Source organism: Octopus sinensis, linkage group LG5, assembly GCF_006345805.1.
Source record: "Octopus sinensis linkage group LG5, ASM634580v1, whole genome shotgun sequence".
Lineage (NCBI taxonomy): Eukaryota > Metazoa > Mollusca > Cephalopoda > Octopoda > Octopodidae > Octopus > Octopus sinensis.
The window spans coordinates 124,996,108-125,021,231 of record NC_043001.1 but is presented as its reverse complement, the minus strand read 5'-3'; the positions used below and the strand labels follow the sequence as shown (position 1 = coordinate 125,021,231).

The window sequence follows — 25,124 nt, the reverse complement described above, 5'->3', positions numbered from 1 at the left end:
TTGTATATATACATGCAGATGCATGGTCAACCATACCTGACAGATGTTCTTCATATGAAAGCAGAGAGAGAAGATACTCAATGGCCTTACCAGAAGACCATTGACTATCTCCTTACAAAGATATGTTTGATAATATATTGTGTGGAACAGAAGGGAGAGAAGCTCCTTGACCAATGGCACCTACAATCATGATACATGGAAAAGAACAAAAGCTAAGACAATCTAGATAGTGGATATTTTAAAAACCACATTTGACAAGTAATAACAAGTTAATTTCTTTGATTTATCGCCTTAACTGCTTTTCAATAGTTACATTTTGACTGCTTTTGGAGTTAGTTAACACTTTACAGCAGAAATCAGATATATGAGGTGCATTCAAAAAGTATCTGATTTTATTTTTTCCTGCTAAACTAAGCCATATGAGCAAAACCTTTGGATGGGAGGTGACAACACCCTTCCTGTGCATACATAGAAATTTTCATGCCGGTTGGCCATATCAGTTCCCGAAAGTTATGCATAGAGTATAGACATGTAGAGTGCGCCTGTCAGATTTTTGTTTCCACTGAATGCATCAAGTTTTGTCAAACGTTTGGTGATATTCAAGTTCAAACCATCCAGAAGACTCAGCAGGCCTTTGGTGAATATGCTATGGACAAAACTCAGATTAAGAAGTTGTACAACTGCTCAAAACATGGCTGCATCTCAATGGAGAGTGAGGTATGCTCTGGCAGGCCAACCACAAACCAAAACAAGGAGCCAATTGAGAAGGTTTGATGAATAGTCACGGAAGACTGTCATATGACAATCTAGGAAATTGCTCATGAAGTGGGAATAAGCACAGGATCAGTGCATTCTATTTTACCAGTGGGTTTGTGCATATGAGAAATGTCAGTGAAATTTGTCCTCAAGCTACTGACGGAGCAGCAGAAGCAACTCTGCATAGAAATCTCTCAGGACATAATGGACTGTGCAAACCATGACCTAAACTTCATGAAACCATCATCACCGGTGATGAGCTCTGCTTGGTGTGTTTGGTCATCTTGAATGAAAACAAAAATCTGATGAGCATGCACTACACCTCTGAACTCTAGGCATAACAGCTGGGAACTGACATGGCCTACCGGTACAAAAATCTTCACACAAGCACAAGAAGGGTAGTGTCAACCCCTGCCCAAAGGATTTTCCTCAAGCAGTATTAGCTTTTGTGGGAAAAAATAAAGTTGGATACTTTTTGAACGCACCTTGTAACTATTCAAAATTTCATTACCCTTAACTGCTGAAAGCAGCTCAACCCTTTCATTACCAACCTGGCTGAAACTGGTTCTGGCTCTGAATACAAATGTCTTGTTTCCATAAGTTTTGAATTAAAATCTTCCACCAAACCTTAGTCACAATTTAAGTTCCTAACACCAGCTGAATGATAACTAAGTTATTTTATTAAATTCTTTGGTATATTTAAAGTAATTGAAAGAAACACAGAGCATCTCAAAATATATACAGTAACAAAAGGGTTAATATACCACTATCTTGTGTTAAGGATTATCAAGTTTGAAACTGTTTTTTTGTTGCAGTGTCAAGTTTATTCAGGCAAAGTGACTTGCAGAAAACGCCTACATCAGTGCTGGAATAACTATGAAATTAAATTTTGCAGTCAAAGGGTTAAACATAGATTAGTCATATTAAAAACCAACTCAAATTATAGTACTGCTATGAAATGTACCAGATCTGTATACTAATGACATTTAATATGACATCTCTATCACATTAACATTTCAGAGGGTGTTGTACTCAGCCAGAATATAATTGGTATAATTAAACAGGTTTTTATCAAATTGTTTGAATACTATCTTAGTTTTAGATTAAGTTGTTTTTTTTTCACAAACCAAGTGGCTAAGAAGTTTATATTATATCTTGAAGTCCCAAGTTTGAACTCATTTTTACCATAACTCCAAGTAGGACTAAGTCTTGTGAATGAAATTGGGCACATGGATGGAAATTGTGTGGAAGTCCATGGGATGGATTGGATCTGGATTTAAAAAAAACCCAGCCTTATCACATAAAGGAACACATATTTGTGGAATACACAACCACTTAGATTTATAATAATTTAACAAGTATGTGGATCGGTTGATCAGACAACTGAATGCTCATCATCTAAATGATGGATTTCCCTGATCATAAACATGAAAACCTTAGATTTACAAGTGAGAGGAATCAAGTGTGTGTATGTGTTTGTGTGTGTTTGGACCCTTATCTTGATACCATGTGATGATGGTGAATGAGCATCGCTATCATACAAGCAATGTTATTTGTTTCCGGTCTTCTGTGAAAACATGTATAGCCATGAGGAATCTGTTTTTCCATGTTGGTAAGGGATGGACAGTTTGACAGGAGCTGTCGAGCCAGAGGACTGCACAAAGCTCTACTGTTTGCTTCGGTACAGCTTCTACAGCTAGATGATGATGTAGGTGATGAGAGGTTAAAGTATGATAGAGTGATAGAAACAGGTGTCTTGCTGTACTGGAGATACTTGGCTACTCCAGTTGGAAAAGAGAGAGAAAGGAAAGAGAGAGAAAAAGTGTTGAGGATGTATTGGATCCTAAATGTACAGAGGTGAATATAAGTGGTACAAAGGATTGGACAGGGTGACAAAAGGATATATTTAGTTGTGTGACAATAATATACAGTTAAATAATAATAGATAAGTACACACAAATACAGACGTGTATGTATTTATATAGTATACACTATAAAGCAGTTTGGGGTTAGGAAAAGTATCCAGCCATAGAGACTATGTTGAAAATAGAATGTACAAATATAAGCAAACAGGGTTCTCTGACTTGTCTAGGAGGGTACTACCTCAAAATAAGAACTGAATTAGACTGCGACAATTTGTATAACCTACACTAGCATGTAAAACATGATATATATCGTAAGTTCTAACATCCACTGTTCCATGCATAAATGGGCTGGACGGAATTCATTACAGATTTTCTACAGTCAGAAGTCCTTCCTGATGCCAACCCTCACTTGTTTCCAAGTAAGGGAGCATTTCTACATGGCTGGATACATTTTCAAGGCAGACTGGACACAGATGGCACTGGGTGTATGGACAGCAGCACTACTTTACAACTACCCTGTGATGCACAGACATTAACAATGATGAGTGAATAAAAGTCAGCAAAATATAATAGTAAAAATATTACACAAATAATAGCCACTCTAAAATCCATTGATTTCCTCAACGACTGTTGATTCTACAATGCACCATAGTTATTCCATTATTCAAATGAACCATTAAAATTCTAAATGTCTGGCCTGCTTAATGGTTTAGGTTCAAACTCCAAAATTATTTTTCTTATTATTCACTTTGACCCATTAGAGAAATTAGAGGTAAAAAAAAAATAATAAAATACATAAAAAGAAAGCTTCTACTAATAACTGTAAAATAATTCCTAATGAACATTTGTCTATGTGAATGGTAAATAATGCCAGCTAACATAAATTGTTTATACATACATGCAAATAAACACACATCATACACACACACACCCATGACTCCAATTTCTCTAACCATCACTAGCTAGTTACCTCTTTCTCATCTCTAAACATCTCCCCTCAGACTCTTATGAAATATCCCCCTCTATCCCTCCCATGTGCCACTCATATTACCCCACCCCCCACTGTTCCATGTGGGTAAGTCTTGATGCATTTCCAACACCATCTATTTCTCTCTCACTAAGTGTCCATATTTTTTTCTAACTATCTCTCCTTCCTCTCCTTTTCCTACAGGAGTAGCCAAGGATCTCCGGCATAGTAAAACATCAGTCTATCTCTCTATAATAGTTTGATCTCTCATCTGGTACAAAGTCATTTCCTTTGGTACCATTCCCTCAGCCGAGACGTCTTTGTCTTGTAAGTTATTTAGCACCCCTGCTGGTGTTGGTGTCACATAAAAAGCACCCGGTACATTCTGTAAAGTGGTTGATATTTGCAAGGGCATCCAACCACAGAAACCATGCCAAAGCAGAGAATGGAGCCTGGTACAGCTCTCCTACTTGCTGGCTTCTGTTAAACAATTCAATCCATTCCAGAATAGAAGATAGACATTAAATGATAAATATATATAGAGCAAGAACCATACTCTTTTACTTGTTTCAGTCATTTGACTGCGGCCATGCTGGAGCACCGCCTTTTTAATCGAGCAACTCGACCCTGGGACTTATTCTTTTGTAAGCCCAGTACTTATTCTATCGGTCTCTTTTGCCGAACCACTAAGTAACGGGGACATAAACACACCAGCATCGGTTGTCAAGCAATGCTAGGGGGACAAACACAGACACACACACGCATATATATACATATATACGACGGGCTTTTTTCAGTTTCTGTCTACCAAATCCACTCACAAGGCTTTGGTCGGTCCGAGGCTATAGTAGAAGACACTTGCCCAAGGTGCCACGCAGTGGGACTGAACCCAGAACCATGTGGTTGGTAAACCAGCTACTTACCATACAGCCACTCCTGCGCCTATATCTAGTAACATGTACAGCAGGTATGAGTAACCTTTCTAGAGAAGTGGGCCACATGTGACATGGTTCACCATCAGGCAGGCTGCACTACTAAAACATTCAAGGTGATTTTCATTGGTGTACCATTCAGAAAGTCCCATGGGACCCACAGTTTGCCCACAACTGATTTACGTGGCATGTGTAAAAAGATTCATGTGAGGTCATTGTTTTGACAACACTTCTGTGTTTTGACATCATGTCTGTTGTAAATGAGCATCACTGTTATGCAAGTGGTGTCCTTTGGTTCCAATATTCTGTGAAAGCATGTCTGGCCATGGGGAAATATTACCTTATTTGGAAACGGGTGAGGGTTGGTGACAGGGAGGGCATCTAGACATAGAAAATCCACCTTGACAGATTCCCTCCAACCCATGCAAGCATGAAAAAGTGGACGTTAAAACAATGATCGTGATATATTGTTGATGCTATCTAAAATATGACTGAAGGCTAAAAAAAAGTGAGAGTAAGTGTTGTCCAGTTAAGTCTGGTACTTCAACAAGAAAACTTAGATATTTGGTTTTACAGCGTGTCCATTTTCAGACTGTAATAGATGAAGTACAGTCAAAATGATGTCCCCAAAGAAGATTGCAGAAATGTCTTTCTAGTTAGTACGTGAAATGCAACGTGAACAAACCTGTTCTTATTCAGAATGGCCGTCTGCATTTAGTCAAAGTATACCACATTCTCTTGAGCCGGAAGTAGCAATGTTGATTTCCTAGCATCCAGCATAAGATAATTCATCACCCGTGAAGGAAGTGGCGGAAATTGTCAGAGTACCATGGAATATATAATGGTAAACTGGTTCTTCCCCCACACCTCTGTGTGTGGTGGTTGTAGGGGGACCGTTTTGACAAGTAATTGATAAAAGGTTAATTTAAATTGTGGACACGGGAAAAATTTAACAGTAAACATGTCGATTACTTTGAAATTAATTAAGGCAACACATTTTTTCTATTATAGAGAATGAAAATATTACTTTATAAATTTAGACACGCTAGAGTGAAACTATATACCCGTATATATATATAAGGAATCAACATTGTCTTTTGAGAATAATACCGCTTAAGAAGATATAAAATATAGTTTAGGTCACTGAAATACGGTGTGTGTTTAGAGTGTAGTTGTCACATCATAAACTGAAAATACGAAAGCTTGTTATTGCATGCAATTACAATAATATGTTTGTTGACAACTCTCGCTTGCAAAAATCTCATTACTATGGCCGAAAAATCAACAGATAGTATATGAAATTTCAAAACCGTTACGAGGAAGGAATTAAGCGATGTTGTAATATAGATTCAAAACAAACAAAGTCTTTGACAATGTGAAAACGTAGAAAATTATATATATATATATATATGATGAATAGGGTAAATGTTTTTTAATTTTCCTTTAATTTCTGAATTACTACTACTTGGCGGTTTGAGTCCTGGCTGCTCTTTCTAGTGGGTCGAATGGCCTATTGAGGCCGTTCCTCAATTGTTGTTGTTGTATGTATATATATATATATATATATATATATATATATATATAGTAGGCGTTTGATAGGATGGAGTGACTCAGAATAAGTGGAACGAAATCAAACATTAAAGGACACGATCCATCATGCAAAGGGTTTTTAGAGATGTGTTTCAAACATAGCAGTTCCAATAATTTAACTTCGCTAAACAGGAATGAAATGCGATAACACTTGTTATCTTTAAATATTTTGTATTAAAACGAAACCCGCTGAGCTGATATTTACTATGGTTTAGATAACGTTTGCTAAACCACAACCAATTACGGGTGGAGTTTTGGAATAGCTGTAACTTCGAAGTCCCATACTTCCTAAGAAATAAAAAGGGTATCCTCACCCCCCATTCGTTTTCATTTTTCTAAATTTTATTTTGGGGTTCCTAAGTTTAATACAACGGAAATACGATCCTGGAAAAAAAAAAAAGTTTTTGTCCATAAATTAATTTATTTTTTAACAACCCACCACTTCCGTATATATATTCTTTTCAATGAAGTATAAGATTATTCCAAAATTCCGCCCACTTTTACCTTCCATCCTTCAAAGGGGTTCGATAAAATAAAGTACCAGTGACTTACTGAGGATAGAATAATAAACTATATCCCTTTCTACAAAATATGCGACTTTGAGTATGTTATAAACCAACATATAATAGCAATAATAATTTTAAAAAAATCGTAAACAGAATTTTTAAAAAATACAACTTTAAATAATAATGTTCATATTGGAACAATTTGACAATGACTTCGTGTAAAAATATTGATAGGTAATCGACATGTAAAAATCAATAGTCATTTATAAAAGTGTATTTATAATGTGAATGTGAAGATACACACACACATATGATGTATATATGTGTGTGTATACAGTAATCCATATAATTACATGTGTGTGCGTATTAATCCATATATATGTAAATGTTAAGGTAGGAAAAAAAACAATTTACATTGTAATTAATCGATGAATTTTGAAAAGTAAACTCACTGATTCTGTGTAAGCAAGGCCGAAGATGCCATCGTGTGATTGAAGTGTTTTTTTTCAGAATGGTTGGGTTAACAGAAAGACGAGTCAGGCATCGAAGAAAGACGAATTCGGCCTATCAACAGGCCTGTTCTGCTTTGGGTAAACGACTGGGGGAGTTCTTACGGGAGTTACAGTTACGGTTATTTAAACAAGAGGGACGGGATCGACATATATACACATAAACACATCCGTTCTAACGATTGATGATATCGTTGTCCATTAGAGACAACGCCAGTCATGTCTACTGCTGCTGAGTAACGCATGCGTGTTCCAACTGATATCAACGTCCGGTTAAAGAACATTAACCCTTAATTGTTTAACACGCACTAACACTAATTAGGCGTTTCAGAGTAGAGCAAGGCTGTCCTGTTTTTCTAACAAGTGTTCCCATTCGGGGTCCATATAAGATTTTGTTGTTAAAATTTAATGCAGTAAATTGGTTATACTTCTACAATACACAATATATTTTAACAAATTTTTTTTAAAACAGGTCTTATATAATAATAATAATAATGAAATTATTGTATACAGTGCTCAGGTGCACCACAGCTTGTCTTGTTAATATTTAATTACGGAGATGTACTTGCATAGCAAGTGATTTGATCTGAGATCGTGTGCTGAAACGAAAACAATTGCAGCGTGGAAGGTGTTTGTAAGCCATTTAAGAAACACACAAAAGCTGTTCGATTCACTTTAACATTTAAGTTTAATTTGTCAAAATATTTTCGTCGCTTTAAGACCGCGACCTGTTCACTGACAAAAATCCGTGCTGCGAACAGGTCGCGGTCTTAAAGCGACGAAAATATTTTGACAAATTAAACTTAAATGTTGAAGTGAATCGAATATTTAGTTATATTATATTTTTTAAAAAGATCGAATGGTTAGGAGGATCCGTCCAAGTAAAATAGAAATCAGAGGGGTCCGTTGGTTAAAAAAAATGGTTGATAAACACTGCTCTAGGGTATTGTGAGTAACAGTTAAGTGTCGCAGGGTTTTAAATTTTGAATAACACAAATGACGAAAAATATCAACGTTTTTGTTCCCCAAACGGAAGAATGTGGAAAGAGGATATAAAAGTATTTAGGACATTTTCTTCTGGAGGTTATGATTTCTCTTTTGGGTACTACTTAAGAAGCGTGGTCCCGGTGCGCGCACTCGAGTATTCGCGCATCCGCGCTAGCTAGTCGTGACTAGTCGATCCTACAACGACTACCTAGCAAAGTAAATAAAGCATAAAATAATTTTTTTACACAAACTAAATAATTTTTTTAAAACAGTAAATAAAACACAAAAACAAGGTAAATAATTCTTTTAAACAAAGTAGGATCTTTTCGGTTTGAACGGCAGTTTTTAAAAATAATTTCCACGAAACTAAACACTTTTAAACTTCGTATACTGGTAGAATCTGTTTATAAAACGTCTTTTTCTCTTAGCTTTATTGAGAAAATTCTATAGTTTGTAAGATATTTGTTGTTTTCTTTTCTTCAATTTCTGCAATCTCAACCAATCAATGACGTCTATTGAGTTGAAAACATTCTGTGCCGTATGAATATGTCCCTCGTTTAAGAAACAGATTGGGTTTATTTACATTTCTGGAGAAAAAAAATACCCTTCCCCCACCCCTAACCCTAACCCTAAAACAGATTGAAATGCAATAGATCGATACTAGGGTCATAATTATGGGTGACAATTTCATATGACACCGCTAGAAAAACTGCCGTTCAAACCGAAAAGATCCACAAAGTAAATAAAACCCAAAGTAAAGAACGACTAGTCACGACTAGCTAACTCTTCTTAAGTAGTACCCTTTTTTGGAATGAACAGAGGGTGTCATTCATTATAACGAGATAGTGTGATGAGGTCACAGAAACGTTGGAAAGCATTTCGTGAATGCTAATACAAGCAACAAAAAGTAGCCAGACCTCTCTTAAATCGTATTTACCCACCTTAGATGAGGGAAGGACAACAGGCGGTTGTATTTTCGAGCTGGCAGAAACGTTAGCGCGCCGGGCGAAATGCGTAGCCGGATTCGTCTGCCGTTACGTTGTGAGTTCAAATTCCGCCGAGGTCGACTTTACCTTTCATCCTTTCGGGGTCGATAAATTAAGTACTAGTTACGCACTGGGGTCGATGTAATCGACTTAAATACCTATGTCTGTCGTTGTTTGTCCCCTCTATGTTTAGCCCCTTGTGGGTAATAAAGAAATAGGTTGTATTTTCGATTTATATTGGACTGGTTTAAACGACGGGCCTGTGCCCATGGTTTTAGCAAGCCCTCTAAGACAAACTGGAAAAATGAAAAAGTGGAACGGTCAAGACTTCCACGGTTTTCATCATAGTTCTAAACAACAACAACGACGACGACGACATCGGTGGCAAGGATTTTTTTTTATCCGTTTAGGGTTACTTGTTTCACGAATTGGAGTGCGGCCATGCTGGGGCATCGCCTTGAAGGGTTTAGCCCTTTAGTGTTCTGATCATTCAATCAAACATAATGCTTATTGATTCCCATTGATTTGAATTAATCATGCATTATTTCATATCTTCAAGATCTTGATGGTGTAATTACCTAATGTAGGATAACATTGTAGGGTAGGTGTGAGAGCCCTGCATCTGGTCAGTTTGAACATAAAATAGATTAAATATTTTGGCCAGATATGGCCGGTTTAAATACTAAAGGGTTAGTCAAGCAAATCGACTCCAGTACTTATTTATAGACCTGGTATTTATTCTCTCGGTTGTTTTTGCCGACCAGCTAAGTTACGGGACGTGAACAAGCCAACTCCAGTTGTCAAGCTGTGGTGGGGGACAAACAACAAAAAATTCACACACGCACACACACGATAGGCTTCTTTCAGTTTCCGTCAATCAAGCACTCACAAGGCTTTGGTCGGCCTCGGGGCTATAGTTGAAGATACGTGCCCAGGGTACCATGTGTTGGTACTGAATCCAGAACCATGTGGTTTGCGAAACAAACTTCTCACCATACAGCCACGCTTGCGTCCGTGTTTTAAATTTTTTTTAATGAAAATATACTTCTAATTACTTTTTCTTTTTACTTATTTCAGTTATTAGACTGCGGCCATGCTGGGGCACCGTCTTGAAGAATTTTTTGATCAAATGAACAGACTTTTCTTTTTTTGTTTTGAACCTGGTACTTATTCTATCAGTAACTTTTGCCGAACCGTTAAATATGGAGACGTAAACACCAACACCAGTTGTCAAGCAGTGTTTGGGGGAAAACACAAACACACACACACACACACACACATACACACACACACACATACAGACACACACACACACGCGGCGGGCTACTCTTAGTTTTCGTCTACCAAATCTCCTCACAAGGCTTTGGTCAGGCCGAGGCTATAATAGAAGATACATGTCCAAGGTGTCACGCAGTGGGACTGAACCCGGAACCGTGTAGATAATATGTAGATAAAAATTAAGATATTTCTGAGTACGTGAATTTTCTTCAGAATAAAAAGTTGATTTTTAACTTCATTTGGAGTGTTTAATTTGTACTTTCCATTTTGGAATCACATAGAAAAAGTCGATTGTAAAAAAAAAAAAAAAAAGGTGTTGTTACCCTGCTTTCGCTTACACGCGCAGGGGATTGTAACCACTTGTCTTTGTCTGTCTGTGTGTTTGCAAAATTACCGGAAAACGGCAGAACGGATTTTCACCAAATTTGGCAGAAATACTATTTTGGTGAGTGGCTCGAAATGATGAAAATTTGGTTTGATTACCTTCAAACATACATAAATACATACACAGATATGCGACTGTGTGCGTGTGTTGTATGTGTGTGTGTGTGTGTGTGTGTGTGTGTGTGTGTGTGTGTGTGTGTGTGTGTGTGAATAGTGATGGGTTCGAGGGTTTCGTTTATTTACGAGTTGATTTCTTACTTTCACCGGAGTATAAATAAAGTTTTAAAAAATCCAACTTACAAATTTCTGGAATCAGTAAGTGGTCATATTTATATCCTACAACGAACTATATAGTACGTTTGATTCACCTGCTATCATCGAAAGACGTTCAAAACACTTCTCAAATTCTATGCAATATTTTCTATAATTATTTCATTTTGTTCACTTCTTTTTCACACGAATCGACCCTCGTCTGCGTGTGTATAGATCATGGTGTACCTATGCGCATAGACACGTGTGAGTACCTTTTTACAACACAGATATGCGACTCTGTGTGTGTGTACAGTGATGGATTCGTGGGTTTCGTTTATTTACGAGTTGATTTCTTAATTTAACCGGAGTATAAATACCTATAATGGTGATACTTAAAAAAAGAAAAAAAAACATTTTAAAAAGTCGAACTTACAAATTTCTTGACAAGCAAATTTAGTCAAACACTTACAAAGCTTAATTCACTTCAGTTAAATAGCATGGGTAAGCAACACATTGTAAGCCACACTATAATTTGCGAAAAACTTTACCTTGCGTTCAGGGTATGCATGGCCCCTGTGATACCATTTTTTTTTCATTTACATTTTATTCAATATTTTCATCAGTGGAATAGTGTCAGAATAGGGTGACGAAAATTTTCATATCAAATAGTAAATCTTTAAGTGTAGTTAACGTAAATCGGGTATGCAATTAATTTGAAAATACCTCATGGAGTGACGGCATTGCTCTGCATAGTTACGGGCTACCCATTGGCAAGGCATGGCACCCATTCAGCTCTCCTGCCAGGAATACGATGAAGTCATGGGACTGCAGTATGGCGGATTGTGAAAAGGTAGGGGAAGAGATCAACTGAGCCAAGGGTGCTTCTTACATTGATGCTGAGCGGAGGGATTCTACAAGATCAACGGTCAAGGCCACCAGGTTCTATCAAGAGAATATCTGCAACACATCGAAAGGGATGGCGTCTATGGTTAGGTTATCAGCAAATGAAAGATTAATAATTACTCAAGCTCCTAATTCAAATTCATAATAATGGAACTGGACAGGGTCAGAGGAATCCGCGAAAGCAATGTAAAAAAAAAAGGAGCAAGAGTGGCTGTGTGGTAAGTAGCTTGCTAACCAACCACTTGGTTCCGGGTTCAGTCCCACTGCGTGGCATCTTGGGCAAGTGTCTTCTGCTATAGACCCGGGCCGACCAATGCCTTGTGAGTGGATTTGGTAGACGGAAACTGAAAGAAGCCTGTCGTATATATGTATATATATATAAGTGTGTGTGTGTGTATATGTTTGTGTGTCTGTGTTTGTCCCCCTAGCATTGCTTGACAACCGATGTTGGTGTGTTTACGTCCCCGTCACTTAGCGGTTCGGCAAAAGAGACCGATAGAATAAGTACTGGGCATACAAAGAATAAGTCCCGGGGTCGATTTGCTCGACTAAAGGCGGTGCTCCAGCATGGCCGCAGTCAAATGACTGAAACAAGTAAAAGAGAATCATTTTCGTTTTTGGATGGCTAATATGTATCTTCTACACTGTTACTCTTTACTCTTTTACTTGTTTCAGTCATTTGACTGCGGCCATGCTGGAGCACCGCCTTTAGTCGAGCAAATCGACCCCAGAACTTATTCTTTTTGTAAGCCCAGTACTTATTCTATCGGTCTCTTTTGCCGAACCGCTAAGTGATGGGGACGTTAACACACCAGCATCGGTTGTCAAGCAATGCCAGGGGGACAAACACAGACATACAAACATATACACACACATACATATATATATATATACATATATACGACAGGCTTCTTTCAGTTTACGTCTACCAAATCCACTCACAAGGCATTGGTCGGCCCGGGTCTATAACAGAAGACACTTGCCCAAGATGCCACGCAGTGGGACTGAACCCGGAACCATGTGAGCAAGCTACTTACCACACAGCCACTCCTGCGCTGTTGTTGTTTTACTTTCAATTCATGGTCTCAGATCAAATCACTTGCCTCTCGATTACACTTAGGAAAATTATATTTTTAGAAATGTGAACCACCCCCACCAAAAAACAAAAACATAAACAAACAAAAATAAAAATAAAACAAAATAGAAAACACTCAAATGTATTGTTTTAGTCTACAGTTAATTTAAATAGCGTCTAGTCAATGATGTCATGCGATGATCTATTTTTAGAATACAATAGTTTTTATAACTGTCTGTGCATATTATTATTTCTACCGTAATTATCTCATCGCTACTACTGCTAATTAAGTGGATTTAATTTTATTTAGATTTAATTAATAATACTGTAACAGGTGCAGAGTTCTCTCCGTACTTGACAAACTAACGTTGTCTTTCCCTCATCGCATAATTTAAATTTGCATTACTCTTTTACTCTTTTACTCTTTTACTTGTTTCAGTCATTTGACTGCGGCCATGCTGGAGCACCGCATTTAGTCGAGCAAATCGACACCGGCACTTATTCTTTGTAAGCCCAGTACTTATTCTATCGGTCTCTTTTGCCGAACCGTTAAGTGACGGGGACGTAAACACACCAGCATCGGTTGTCAAGCAATGCTAGGGGGACAAACACAGACACACACACGCATATATATATACATATATACGACAGGCTTCTTTCAGTTTTTGTCTACCAAATCCACTCACAAGGCATTGGTCGGCCCGGGTCTATAGCAGAAGACACTTGCCCAAGATGCCACGCAGTGGGACTGAACCCGGAACCATGTGGTTGGTTAGCAAGAGATACTTACGACTAAAAAAATATTAACGTTGACTTAATAGAAATAGAAACTTGGCGTTAACATACATTTCTATACTGATTTCTAAATGTATGTAGTCCTCTAGTGTCACTTGTAGTACTGCATTAAGATTTTATGATTGACGAGCGAATGTGTAAAAGTGTGTAGTCTATTTTATTTTATTCCATCTATTTATTTTTTATTCCTTCTGTTCTCTCTTCTCTTTACTTTACTTTACTTTTACTTGTTTCAGTCATTTGACTGCGGCCATGCTGGAGCACCGCCTTTAATCGAGCAACTCGACCCCAGGACTTATTCTTTTGTAAGCCCAGTACTTATTCTATCGGTCCCTTTTGCCGAACCGCTAAGTGACGGGGACATAAACACACCAGCATCGGTTGTCAAGCAATGCTAGGGGGACAAACACAACGCACAAACACACACACGCATATTATATATATATATATATATATATATATTATATATATATATATATATTATATATATATATATACATATATACGACAGGCTTCTTTCAGTTTCCGTCTACTAAATCCACTCACAAGGCTTTGCTTTTATTTATTTATTTATTATTTATTTTTGCTTTCCCTTTTTCTTTCTTTTCAACATAAAAGGTCCTGTTCTCCATTTGTTTTATACAAGACTTCACGGTCCCCTGGCCGTGCTGTCTTAAATTATAACAGGGAAAACTGGAAATAAAAAAAAGTTAATTATATATATAAAAAAAATCGCAACCAATTAAAAAAATTGAGCTCATTGTAACCTTATCTCGTAATTTTTATGTTACAGAGTTGTCATCCGCAAAAACTTTCAGACACTTTAGCAATATTCTTAGTATTTAATTTAAATGAAGTTGACAGAGTTTCCATATTCTCATCTGTATTCTCATCTGTATTCTCACCTTGCTCTTTTTCTAACAGAATTTAGTTTCTTGGTAGATAAACATTCTCTATGGGACACTAACAACGCAGCCACACCATTCTCTAATGATTTCTTCAAACTCCACATCATTTGAAGGCGTCACAATATCTTTCTGAATTTGATGTAGACTTACTTCTTGTGGAAAACATGTAAAGTCACGGATACAATCTCTCTTTTACTCTTTTACTCTTTTACTTGTTTCAGTCATTTGACTGCGGCCATGCTGGAGCACCGCCTTTAATCGAGCAACACGATCCCGGCACTTATTCTTTGTAAGCCCAGTACTTATTCTATCGGTCTCTTTTGCCGAACCGCTAAGTGACGGGGACATAAACACATCAGCATCGGTGTCAAGCAATGCTAGGGGGACAAACACGGATGCACAAACACACACACACACACACACACACATATATATATATATATATTATATATATATATATATATATATATATATATAATATATATATATATATATAATATACATATATACGACGGGTTTCTTTCAGTTTCCGTCTACCAAATCCACTCACAAAGCTTTGGTCGGCCCGAGGCTATAGTAGAAGACACTTACACAAGGTGCCATGCAGTGGGACTGAACCCGGAACCATGTGGTTGGTAAACAAGCTACTTACCACACAGCCACTCCTGCGCCTATATATCTGGCCATATATTTTTCTAAAGGACATTCAGAATTAAGAATTTTATTTAATTCCTTGACCCAGCTACGGTATTCATCTTATTTCATCTCTCATACTGAAATTCTTCCAAAAGTCTCCAAGAGTAGGTTTATGCTCCCTGTCAATTGCATTCATAAGTTTTCTGAAAGTTCTCAGATAATACGCCTTGAAGTATGTTATCACATCTTGATCCATTGGCTGAAGGAATGAAAATTCTAGCTGGTATATACTTCCAAAAAAGTGCAATTTCATCAACATTTCATACTTGCTCTAATATGTAGCCCCCTTAGTAATAAATTTCTTCAGCCGTCCCGGATCATTAGTAACTATCTCTGTATCAAACTCTGTTTCAACACATGCAGCTTCACAAATCCTTTTTAAGTTGTGCAAATTCAAGCACTTTGTAAAACTTTCAAACCGACCTTTACTTGCCAGAAAAGGTTTTGCACAATAAACTTCACTTTTCTTTTTCTGAAAATCATTATACAAACTGTTATTGTGGTTTTTAAAATTACCATCGTGATTATCAGCACATTATATCTAATTTGACCCTCGGTCCAAGAACAATTTATTTTAAACGTCGCATTGGTTCTATGTGGAAAATAAGGTTCAAGCAGTTAAAAGAGCAGCCTGTTGAGCATTACTTTTACTTTTATTGCGGACATTACAAGCTTTAATGTTTTGGCTATGTGGTTATTTTCTACTGCATCAAGTTTTTTTTTTTAAATCACTGTGTGTAATATCCCGTGTAATCACTTTACGGTTCCTTTGCGCACTACTGCCTTCAGCTCCACTCGATGGCTTCCTTCCATACAGCTCAAGTTTTTAAGTAAATCCCACAGCGGCGGCAATCAAATTTATAACAAATGTTTGGTAAAAAAAAAAAATTAAAAATAGGACCAGGAAAGAATTATTTGGTGAAAGCAAAAAATTGTTTTATTCGAATGGAAATGAAAAGATGAAAGGCTGAATGAATGAGATGGGAAGAAGTACTGTACAATTAATTAGTTGAAGGGCTACCATGTTCGTGGGCCCTTTGCTCCTTGACTTGAACCTCTGGCTTGAGCCATAAAACTCCACAATCTACTCATGTTTACACACATGCACAATCTGTTACATTGACACACAACATATGTAGATACAGACATTGCAGTCGTGCTGATACTATTATTGTTTCCTATTTGCTGTTGCTGATGACGGTAATGGTGTTGGCAAGGATATTACTGGTGGTGGTGGCAATCATATTGCTCTTACTAATAGTCTCTTGCTATTTAGTCTGAAGTTAATCCTCATTGACCTAAGATCAAAGATATTTCATTTAATTTTAAAACACCCAAGCGTGCCACATTATCTCATATTATTTTAAATGGAGTAACTTATCTTGTTCATACCATTGTTATTGCTGTCGCTGGTTATTAAGGAGTTGTGTGTGTGTGCGTACGCACACACACACATACACGCACACACACACACACACACACACACACACACTCACACATACATACACATACGTCAAGGGCGCGCAGGATTCTCAAATTTGACTACTGTTTAACTGTAGCCTATAGTGGGATTTCGCTGAACATGTACAAAGAGAAACAGGTTGGTGCAACGACGCATCCTTGCTTAAAACCCCTAGTGATGGGAAACACGTCTTCTGTGAGGATGAGGCGATTGAGTAGGATACGGGCGAAGATCTTACTTGCAATGCTCAGAAGTGACATGTCCCGATAGTTATTGCAATCCTCTCTGTCTCCCTTCTTCTAGATGGTGTGGAGAGTCGCATCGCGGAAGTCGTTCGGCGGGTGTCTTGCTTTCCCAGATCGTGAGGATAATGAGCATCAGATGATTTCTCAGTTCAGGACACCCGTGCGTAAAAAACTCAAAGGAAATGTTGTCTGGTCTTGGCGCTTTCCCCGGCTTCATGCGCGCAAGTGCCTTGATGAACTCATGGCGTGAGGGCGGCAGGGACATCCAATGGCGGATGGGGAACTGTGGGGTGGTTTTGAGGTGATCGTCAGGAGTGCCTGAGCGGTCGTTAAGAAGGTACTCGAAATGGGACTTCAAGCGATCGAGGATTCTCTGGGTGTCGGTTATCGTAGTGCCAGCTGCGTTCTTCAGGCCGCCCACTGATGACCTTGTGGGGCCGAAGATCTCCTTGGTTGCGGCATAGAAGCTGCGCAAGTTTCATTGGTCCGCGAAGTTTTGCGTCTCCTCTGCTTTCCTCTGCTACCCGATGTTCTGAGCTTCTCGAATTCCTCGCTGGCTTTCCGCTGATGCTTGCTGGGGTTTCCGTTTGTTCTCCGCAGCGGCATGGTTCTCGAGGACTAGGCGCGTCCGGAGTTTGCCTTCAATAAGACGGGAGATGGTTTCATCATTCTCGTCAAACCAGTCTTGGTCCTTCTTCCGGGCAAAGCCGATTGTCTCCTCGGCGGCAGCGGTCTTGGCTTCACGAAGGCTCGTCCACTGGAGGTTGGCTCTGGGAGGTCCACCAGGTGTCTCACAATGGATTACCTGAAGTCTTGGGATGCCTGTGAGTTACGGAGTTTGGCGCAGTCGAAGCGTCGGCAAGGTATGTTTGCTGAGACCCGCTTTGCTGGGCAGCGAATCTTGATGTCAAGGTAAAAAAAAAGAAGGCCGTGATCCGTCCAGCAGTCATCTGCACCAGGCATGGAGCGGGTGATGCGTACATATCGTCTGTCCCTTGATCTTGTCAGAACGTAGTTGAGGATGTGCCGGCGTTTAAACCGTGGGTGTTTCCGGGTCGTTTGTTGTTGGGTAGGGAGACGACAGTACGTAATATTGTACGGCGTTATTTCCAAGGGAAGTAAGTATAGAAGAGTTAAGTCCCTTGCAAAGACGTCGCTATCATTTAGTGCTATTTAGTCCAGAAATGGTGTGTATGTATGTATGTATGTATGTATGTATGTATGTATGTATGTATATATGTATGTATGTATGTATGTGTGTGTGTGTGTGTGTGTGTGTGTGTTTGAAAGAGAGAAAGAGCGAGGGAGAGAGAGAAAAAAGGAGACGGAGAGAACGCCAGAGAGAATGAGAGAAAGAAACAAATAAAAAAATAGATAAAGGAGAGTTAGAAAGTGAGAGAGAGAGAAAAAGAGAGAGCGAGAGAGCGGGAGAGGGAGAATCAGAGAAAGAAAAAAAATAAAGAAAAAGTTAAAGAGAAAGAAAGGAGAGAGAGAGAGAGAGAGAGGAGAAAGAGAGAGAGAGAGAGAGGACTGTAGGCAGCTCTAACTGAATAAACATGTTCTAACTTCATATGCCGCCTTATAAATAAATATCGATGTTCAAAGCTTCAGTGAGATTGCGTTTGTGGTTGTCCCATGTCACCATTTAACAACCAATGTTGGTTTGTTTACGTCCGCATAACTTAGCGGTTCGACAACGATTGCGACAGAATAAGTACCAGGCTTAAAGACTAAGTGCTGCTGGCGGGGTTTATGCGTTCGACTAATCCCGTCAAGGAAGTGCAACGACCGAAACGATTAGAAAGTAAAAGATAAGCAAACGTGGTAAATATTAATCCATCCGTCATCCCTGCCTACAATTCCTGGGGGAGGGGCATAAGGGTGGGGGCTGAATCCTCAGGTGATTCCTCCATCAGAAGCAACTGATTAATTATCTTATCATAGATAACGGAGTGGAGGCGAAATGGCCCAGTGGTTAGGGCAGCTGACTCGCGGTCGTAGGATCGCGGTTTCGATTCCCAGACCGGGCGTTGTGAGTGTTTATTGAGCGAAAACACCTAAAGCTCCACGAGGCTCCGGCAGGGATGGTGGTGATCCCTGCTCTACTCTTTCACCACAACTTTCTCTCACTCTTACTTCCTGTTTCTGTTGTACCTGTATTTCAAAGGGCCGACCTTGTCACTCTCTGTGTCACGCTGAATATCCCCGAGAACTGCGTTAAGGGTACACGTGTCTGTGGAGTGCTCAGCCACTTACACGTTAATTTCACGAGCAGGCTGTTCCGTTGATCGGATCAACCGGAACCCTCGTCGTCGTAACCGACGGAGTGCTTCTTTTTTTAAAAATTACAACGGAAATACCGAAATTTAAAATCAATAACAGTTGGCATAACACTGCTAAGACTCTCAACTACAAAGCTAAGCAGTCCAGAAACAAGCAGAGACAAGATCTCCGGCTTCACAATGAAGCCGGTTATATTTCGGAATTTCCGTCTCCGAGAGGGATATCAAAAACAAAGACTAGGTGCTTCTCACTCCCATCTGTTGGATGGCCGTTAATTCTACTGATTTTACCCATCCTTTAACAGGTTTTGTTTTTCGCCCCGGAGAATATCTGTTTATTACCCACAAGGGGCTAAACATAGAGGGGACAAGCAAGGACAGACAAACGGATCAAGTCGCTTACGTCGACCCCATTACGTAACTGGTACTTAATTTATCGACCCCGAAAGGATGAAAGGCAAAGTCGACCTCGGCGGAATTTGAACTCAGAACGTAACGGCAGACGAAATACGGCTACGCCTTTCGCCCCGGAGAATGTCCAATGAAAATCACTCTCCTTGCCAAGCAGACTTGGGAGGGGTATCGGTTTAGTAGCCGACGGACCGACTATGTAACTGGTTGTACTGGTTTACATGCTACTAATAGTACCAAGATTGATCTGGCATAAAATCCTTCCTTCCTTCCTTCCTTCCTCCCTTCCTCCCTTCCTCCCTTCCTTGCTTCCTTCCTTGCTTGCTTCCTTCCTTCCTTCCTTCCTTCCTTCCTTCCTTCCTACCTTCCTTCCTTCCTTCCTTCCTTCCTTCCTTCCTTCCTTCCTTCCTTCTTTGCTTGGTTGCTTCCTTCCTTCCTTCTTTGCTTGGTTGCTTCCTTCCTTCCTTCCTACCTACCTACCTTCCTTCCTTCCTTCCTTGCTTGCTTGCTTGCTTCCCTCCCTCCTTCCTTCCTTCTGTCCTTCCTTTCTTTCTTCCTTCCTTCCTCCCTCCTTCCTTCCTTCCTTCCTTCCTTCCTTCCTTCCTTCCTTCCTTCCTTCCTTCCTTCCTTCCTTCCTTCCTTCCTTCCTTCCCTCCCTCCTTCCTTCCTTCCTCCCTTCCTTCCTTGCTTCCTTCCTTCCTTCCTTCCTTCCTCCTTCCTTCCTTCCTTCCTTCCTTCCTTCCTTCCTTCCTTCCTTCTTCCTTCTTCCTTCCTTCCTTCCTTCCTTCCTTCCTTCCTTCCTTCCTTCCTTCCTTCCTTCCTAACTTCCTTCCTGCCTTGCTTGGTTGCTTGGTTGCTTGGTTGCTTGCTTCTTTCCTTCATTCCCACTTATCTACATACATACATACATATATATGCAAGACTTTTCTCAAGTTCCAAATGTGAATTTGTCTATGTTAACTACATCCCAAAGATGGAGCCTTGTCTCTTTGTTGGAAACTGGTTGCCTCCTCAGTGGAAGATTTATAATAATTTAAAAAGAGGAAGGAAGACATACATACATACATACATACATACATACATGATGGCTGCCCCCTCATTATCGAGTATGGCCATTGCACGAAGCTCAACTGTTATTGGTGCTGTGATCGAATCTGATTTTTATTTGCTTTTTAAGGCTACAGCCAGCAATTCAGTTGAGACTCACAGCACCATCAACAATTATGAACAATGTTATCGTGCAATGCCTGTGCAAGAAGATTTTTTTTAAAGTAAGGAAAGGCTGTGCACTGAATCAATCCCACTCACTAAACAACAGCAGCCATAATCCGAAAAGAAGAACAAGTCGACATCACCGGTAACCACTGAGCCGCAGATTTTATGTCGGAGTTATCCCAGTTACCCGAGTTACCTTCTCCTACATACATACATACATACATACATACGTACGTACGTACGTACATTGCTAGTAGTACTACGATTGATCTGACATAAAATTCCTTCCTTCCTTCGTGCCATAGTAAATGGATATCCGTCGGTCTCCACGGTGCAAATTCACTTACTCGAATGACTGAATTATCTGCCCTTGTATTTTAAATGTTGCTGCTGAGTATTCTATAGATGTGTTCCATTTTACATAATTTTAAAACAGAAGCAGCATGGCACAATGTGTGACAAGATTCTACCTTTGAATTACTGGTACATTCCATCCGACAGTTTTCCATACGGTTTCCACCTACCCACCTCCACTCACAGGGCTTGGATCCGATATGTGCTTCCCTCAGAAAATTTGATACATATTCCGTAAACTTAAGTAAAGTGAAGCAATCTAGAAATATGTATCTCATAGAAAATTCCCGTCCCTATCACTCCATAAATATATTGTTCAGTAATTTATTAAGTTCTCAGTTCTTCTTTTATTATGGGGCAAAAACTTCATTGTTGACACCGTTAATCGCTATTAAAGTGATTTTGTCGTAAACAAAGTAATGTCAAGGGAGATAACTCTTGACTTATTGCAAATTTATTCTTAACGACGTCCTGATTTTTGGCTTTTGAATTTTCAAAACGCATGCAACCTTATTTAGAAATGTAGCTTGGTATATATATATATATATATATATATATATATATATATATATATATTATATATATATATATACAAAGAAGTAAATCACAGCAATTTGTCAATATTTTACGCTTTCAGTAAATTGAAAAAAATATATATGCTTATTTGTCGTTTAAATACGAATGCTTGTTTCCTTGTTGTAATAATTCAGAAATTTCGCACTGGCTGCATTTAATCCGAGAGTGGATCTGTGTATTTCCTTAATCTACTGAGAATCAAAATGTGTGTGAAATAACCTTTCAATGTATTTGTCCATAGTAGTTAGTAAGTAACTATGACGAAACGAAATGTACAGGCTGTGTTAATATCGACTGCCAGTGGAGATAACTCTTTACCTATTTTTAACATTTATTCCAATGTTCGCTTTATTTTTTTTTAATGTTGTGGGTAGAAAATTACAGAAAAGAAGAATTGATATATTGAGTAAATGATGCAAATAATAAAATATGAAATTTGTTAAAATAAAATCTCATGATTTACTATCGTAGTCAACGTCCACGGAGCCGCTCTCCGGCTATCTATCTGCGGCTTTATATAGCTATGGTAAGACCTTACCTGGAATTTGCATCACCGGTCTGGAACCCCTATCTTGCCCAGGATGTTAATCGTCTGGAAGCCATTCAGCGACGTGCAACCAAAAGAATACCCTCCATCAGGCATTTGCCATATTCTGAACGCCTTACTTCCCTGGGCATGGACACGTTGAAACTCCGACGTCTGGCAGTTGACTTGGCAGACACCCATAAAATTATTAACCATCTTACAAACAATAACTCTGAGCACCATTTCAAACTCCACCCGTCTAACACCCGTGGACATGTTTACAAAGTCAGAAAACAGCACAGCTCCCATGACTTTCGGAAACATTTTTTCACGCTGAGAGTTGCTGAAGCATGGAACAAGCTGCCAGCATCAGTTGTTAGTTGTCGGAGCACTGCGTCCTTCAAAACTTCCATGCTTTCTGAGATTCGCCAACACTACACCTGATTTTCTCCCCTCCATACACACACAAGCATGTATCTGACTCATACATTGTTCACTTTCCAGACATTTGTGCATTACTACATATGCTTTACACGCACTTTCTGACAAGTTGTGGTGCACCTGAGCACTGTATACAATAATTTCATCATTATTTATTATTATAAATCAGCAAAATTATAAATCTTTTAGTATGCCGTCATTCTAGAACCGTCAATTTTATTATTCTCAATGTCACCATTTACACCAGCGTGAATTGGTTTTTCAAAACTAGGAATCTTTGCAAAAATACAACGCGGTGCCGGCGATGGAATATGAACTGCCAACTCTGTAACTGCTAGCCTGTTACTCTATCGACACAACTAGTTGCGGCTCACGAAAACTAAAATGGAAACAACGCCTTAAAAAAAAAAATCAAAGGCCAAAAACAAAGAAAAAACCCAAACAAATTGGAAAATGACTAATATACCGTTGCTTGCTTGAGTAATAACTGAAAACGTCACTCGCTTTAACAACACCAGCTGAATGATGGGTGCCTTTAGAAGTGTTCACATTGTTGGAAGCATTCAATTATCCATTCACACACTACAAAAGCCCCAACGCAAAACTGGCAGCAAGTATAATACTGCTGTCGGATAGCAGTAGGTGAAATCTGAAGGTGGACGAGTGTTATACTGTACCCAACTTCGTTCGTAACAGAATATTAAGACCGACCCAGCGACTTGTCCCCACCGTATTCCGACAATGCCTCCTCCACTTCCGCAGCTGTGATCGGCCCTTCATAAAACTTCGCCTCCCTCTCCGAGAGGTGAGGTAAACCGGCGAAGAAGTCCGCGAGGTCCTTCCTACGCTACGGCCCATGCCACCCGAAATGCTCGTGTAAGGCCGTATACATCTACTCGGGTTCAGTTACTGTTTGCCCCTTTTTGGTTCGTCAAAGACCTTAATGTGACATTATTACCAGGCTGAGACCCTACAACATGAGCCCATCCGGTAGAGTTGGTACCCTCTTGGCCCATTGCACGTATCTTTGCTCTGACTCTGCAGCCTTCGTGTTTAGCCTCGAGGTGATGGTTAAGCGCCGTTCTCGCGGTCGACACTGTGGAAGCAGAGCCAGATCTCATTGCCTCCTCTAAAGCGTTCACTAAGTCCCTCTCTGCACTATTTGTATTCTTAGCTAACTCCCTACTAAATCTAATCAACTCTTTTTTATGGCTCTTTTGAGGGTATACCATCATTTGTTATTAACAATGGTCCCTGTCAATGCCCCCATCACTAACTGCCTAATCCGACACTTGTAGGCTTCACAGGTCAGTAGCGACTTATTTAGCTTCCAGTAGCCGGATCCCCGTCTAGTCATGCTATCTACGTCCAGTTTTTGATCCCTGTAGCTGACAATGGTTAACTATGGACACCTAGCGGCGAGGCTTTCGCCGCGAGCGCGCAACCTCGGCATGTTCTCACCAAGTTTTCGATATCTCGGTTCATAGACGGCCAATAGACATAACTTCTAATCAGAACCTTTGTCCTTGCCATTTCTAGATATCCGTTGGGAAATTATTGCAATGCACCTTTTTGTGATGTAGTTGGAACTACCACTCTTTGAGCATACATCAGAATATCGTCGCGAATTGAAAAACTACTGGCATCTGAATTTTTATTCTGTTTATTTTTTAAAGCTCTTTTATTTTCGTAATGATGGAAGCACTCCGTCGGTTACGACGACGAGGGTTCCGGTTGATCCGATCAACGGAACAGCCTGCTCGTGAAATTAACGTGTAAGTGGCTGAGCACTCCACAGACACGCGTACCCTTAACGTAGTTCTCGGGGATATTCAGCGTGACACAGAGAGTGACAAGGCCGGCCTTTTGAAATACAGGTACAACAGAAACAGGACGTAAGAGTGAGAGAAACTTGTGGTGAAAGAGTACAGACGGGATCACCACCATCCCTGCCGGAGCCTCGTGGAGCTTTAGGTGTTTTCGCTCAATAAACACTCACAACTCCCGGTCTGGGAATCGAATACGCGATCCTACGACCGCGAGTCCGCTGCCCTAACCACTGGGCCATTGCGCCTCCACAATTTTCGTAATATACTCATCACTTGTGCCGTCACTGGTAGTTCTTGGATAACGTTCGTCATAACACTTTTAATTTCACTTTATGCCTGCAGTCTCTTCTAGTGGTTCCATATTTTTGAGAATTAATCCCGAAAGGCAATCCGC

General features: G+C 39.5%; 1 protein-coding gene across 1 annotated transcript in view; it reads right to left on the bottom strand.

Moving 5' to 3' along the window:
• The window catches only part of LOC115212096, a 33,897-nt gene extending 26,517 nt beyond the window's left edge, over nucleotides 1-7,380 (bottom strand). Inside the window, exon 1 of the mRNA XM_029780936.2 lies at nucleotides 7,069-7,380. Within this exon, the coding sequence (XP_029636796.1) occupies nucleotides 7,069-7,100 (32 nt within the window). The 5' untranslated portion in view covers nucleotides 7,101-7,380. The remainder of the gene's footprint in view (nucleotides 1-7,068) is intronic.
• Between the last annotated feature and the right edge of the window lie 17,744 nt (nucleotides 7,381-25,124).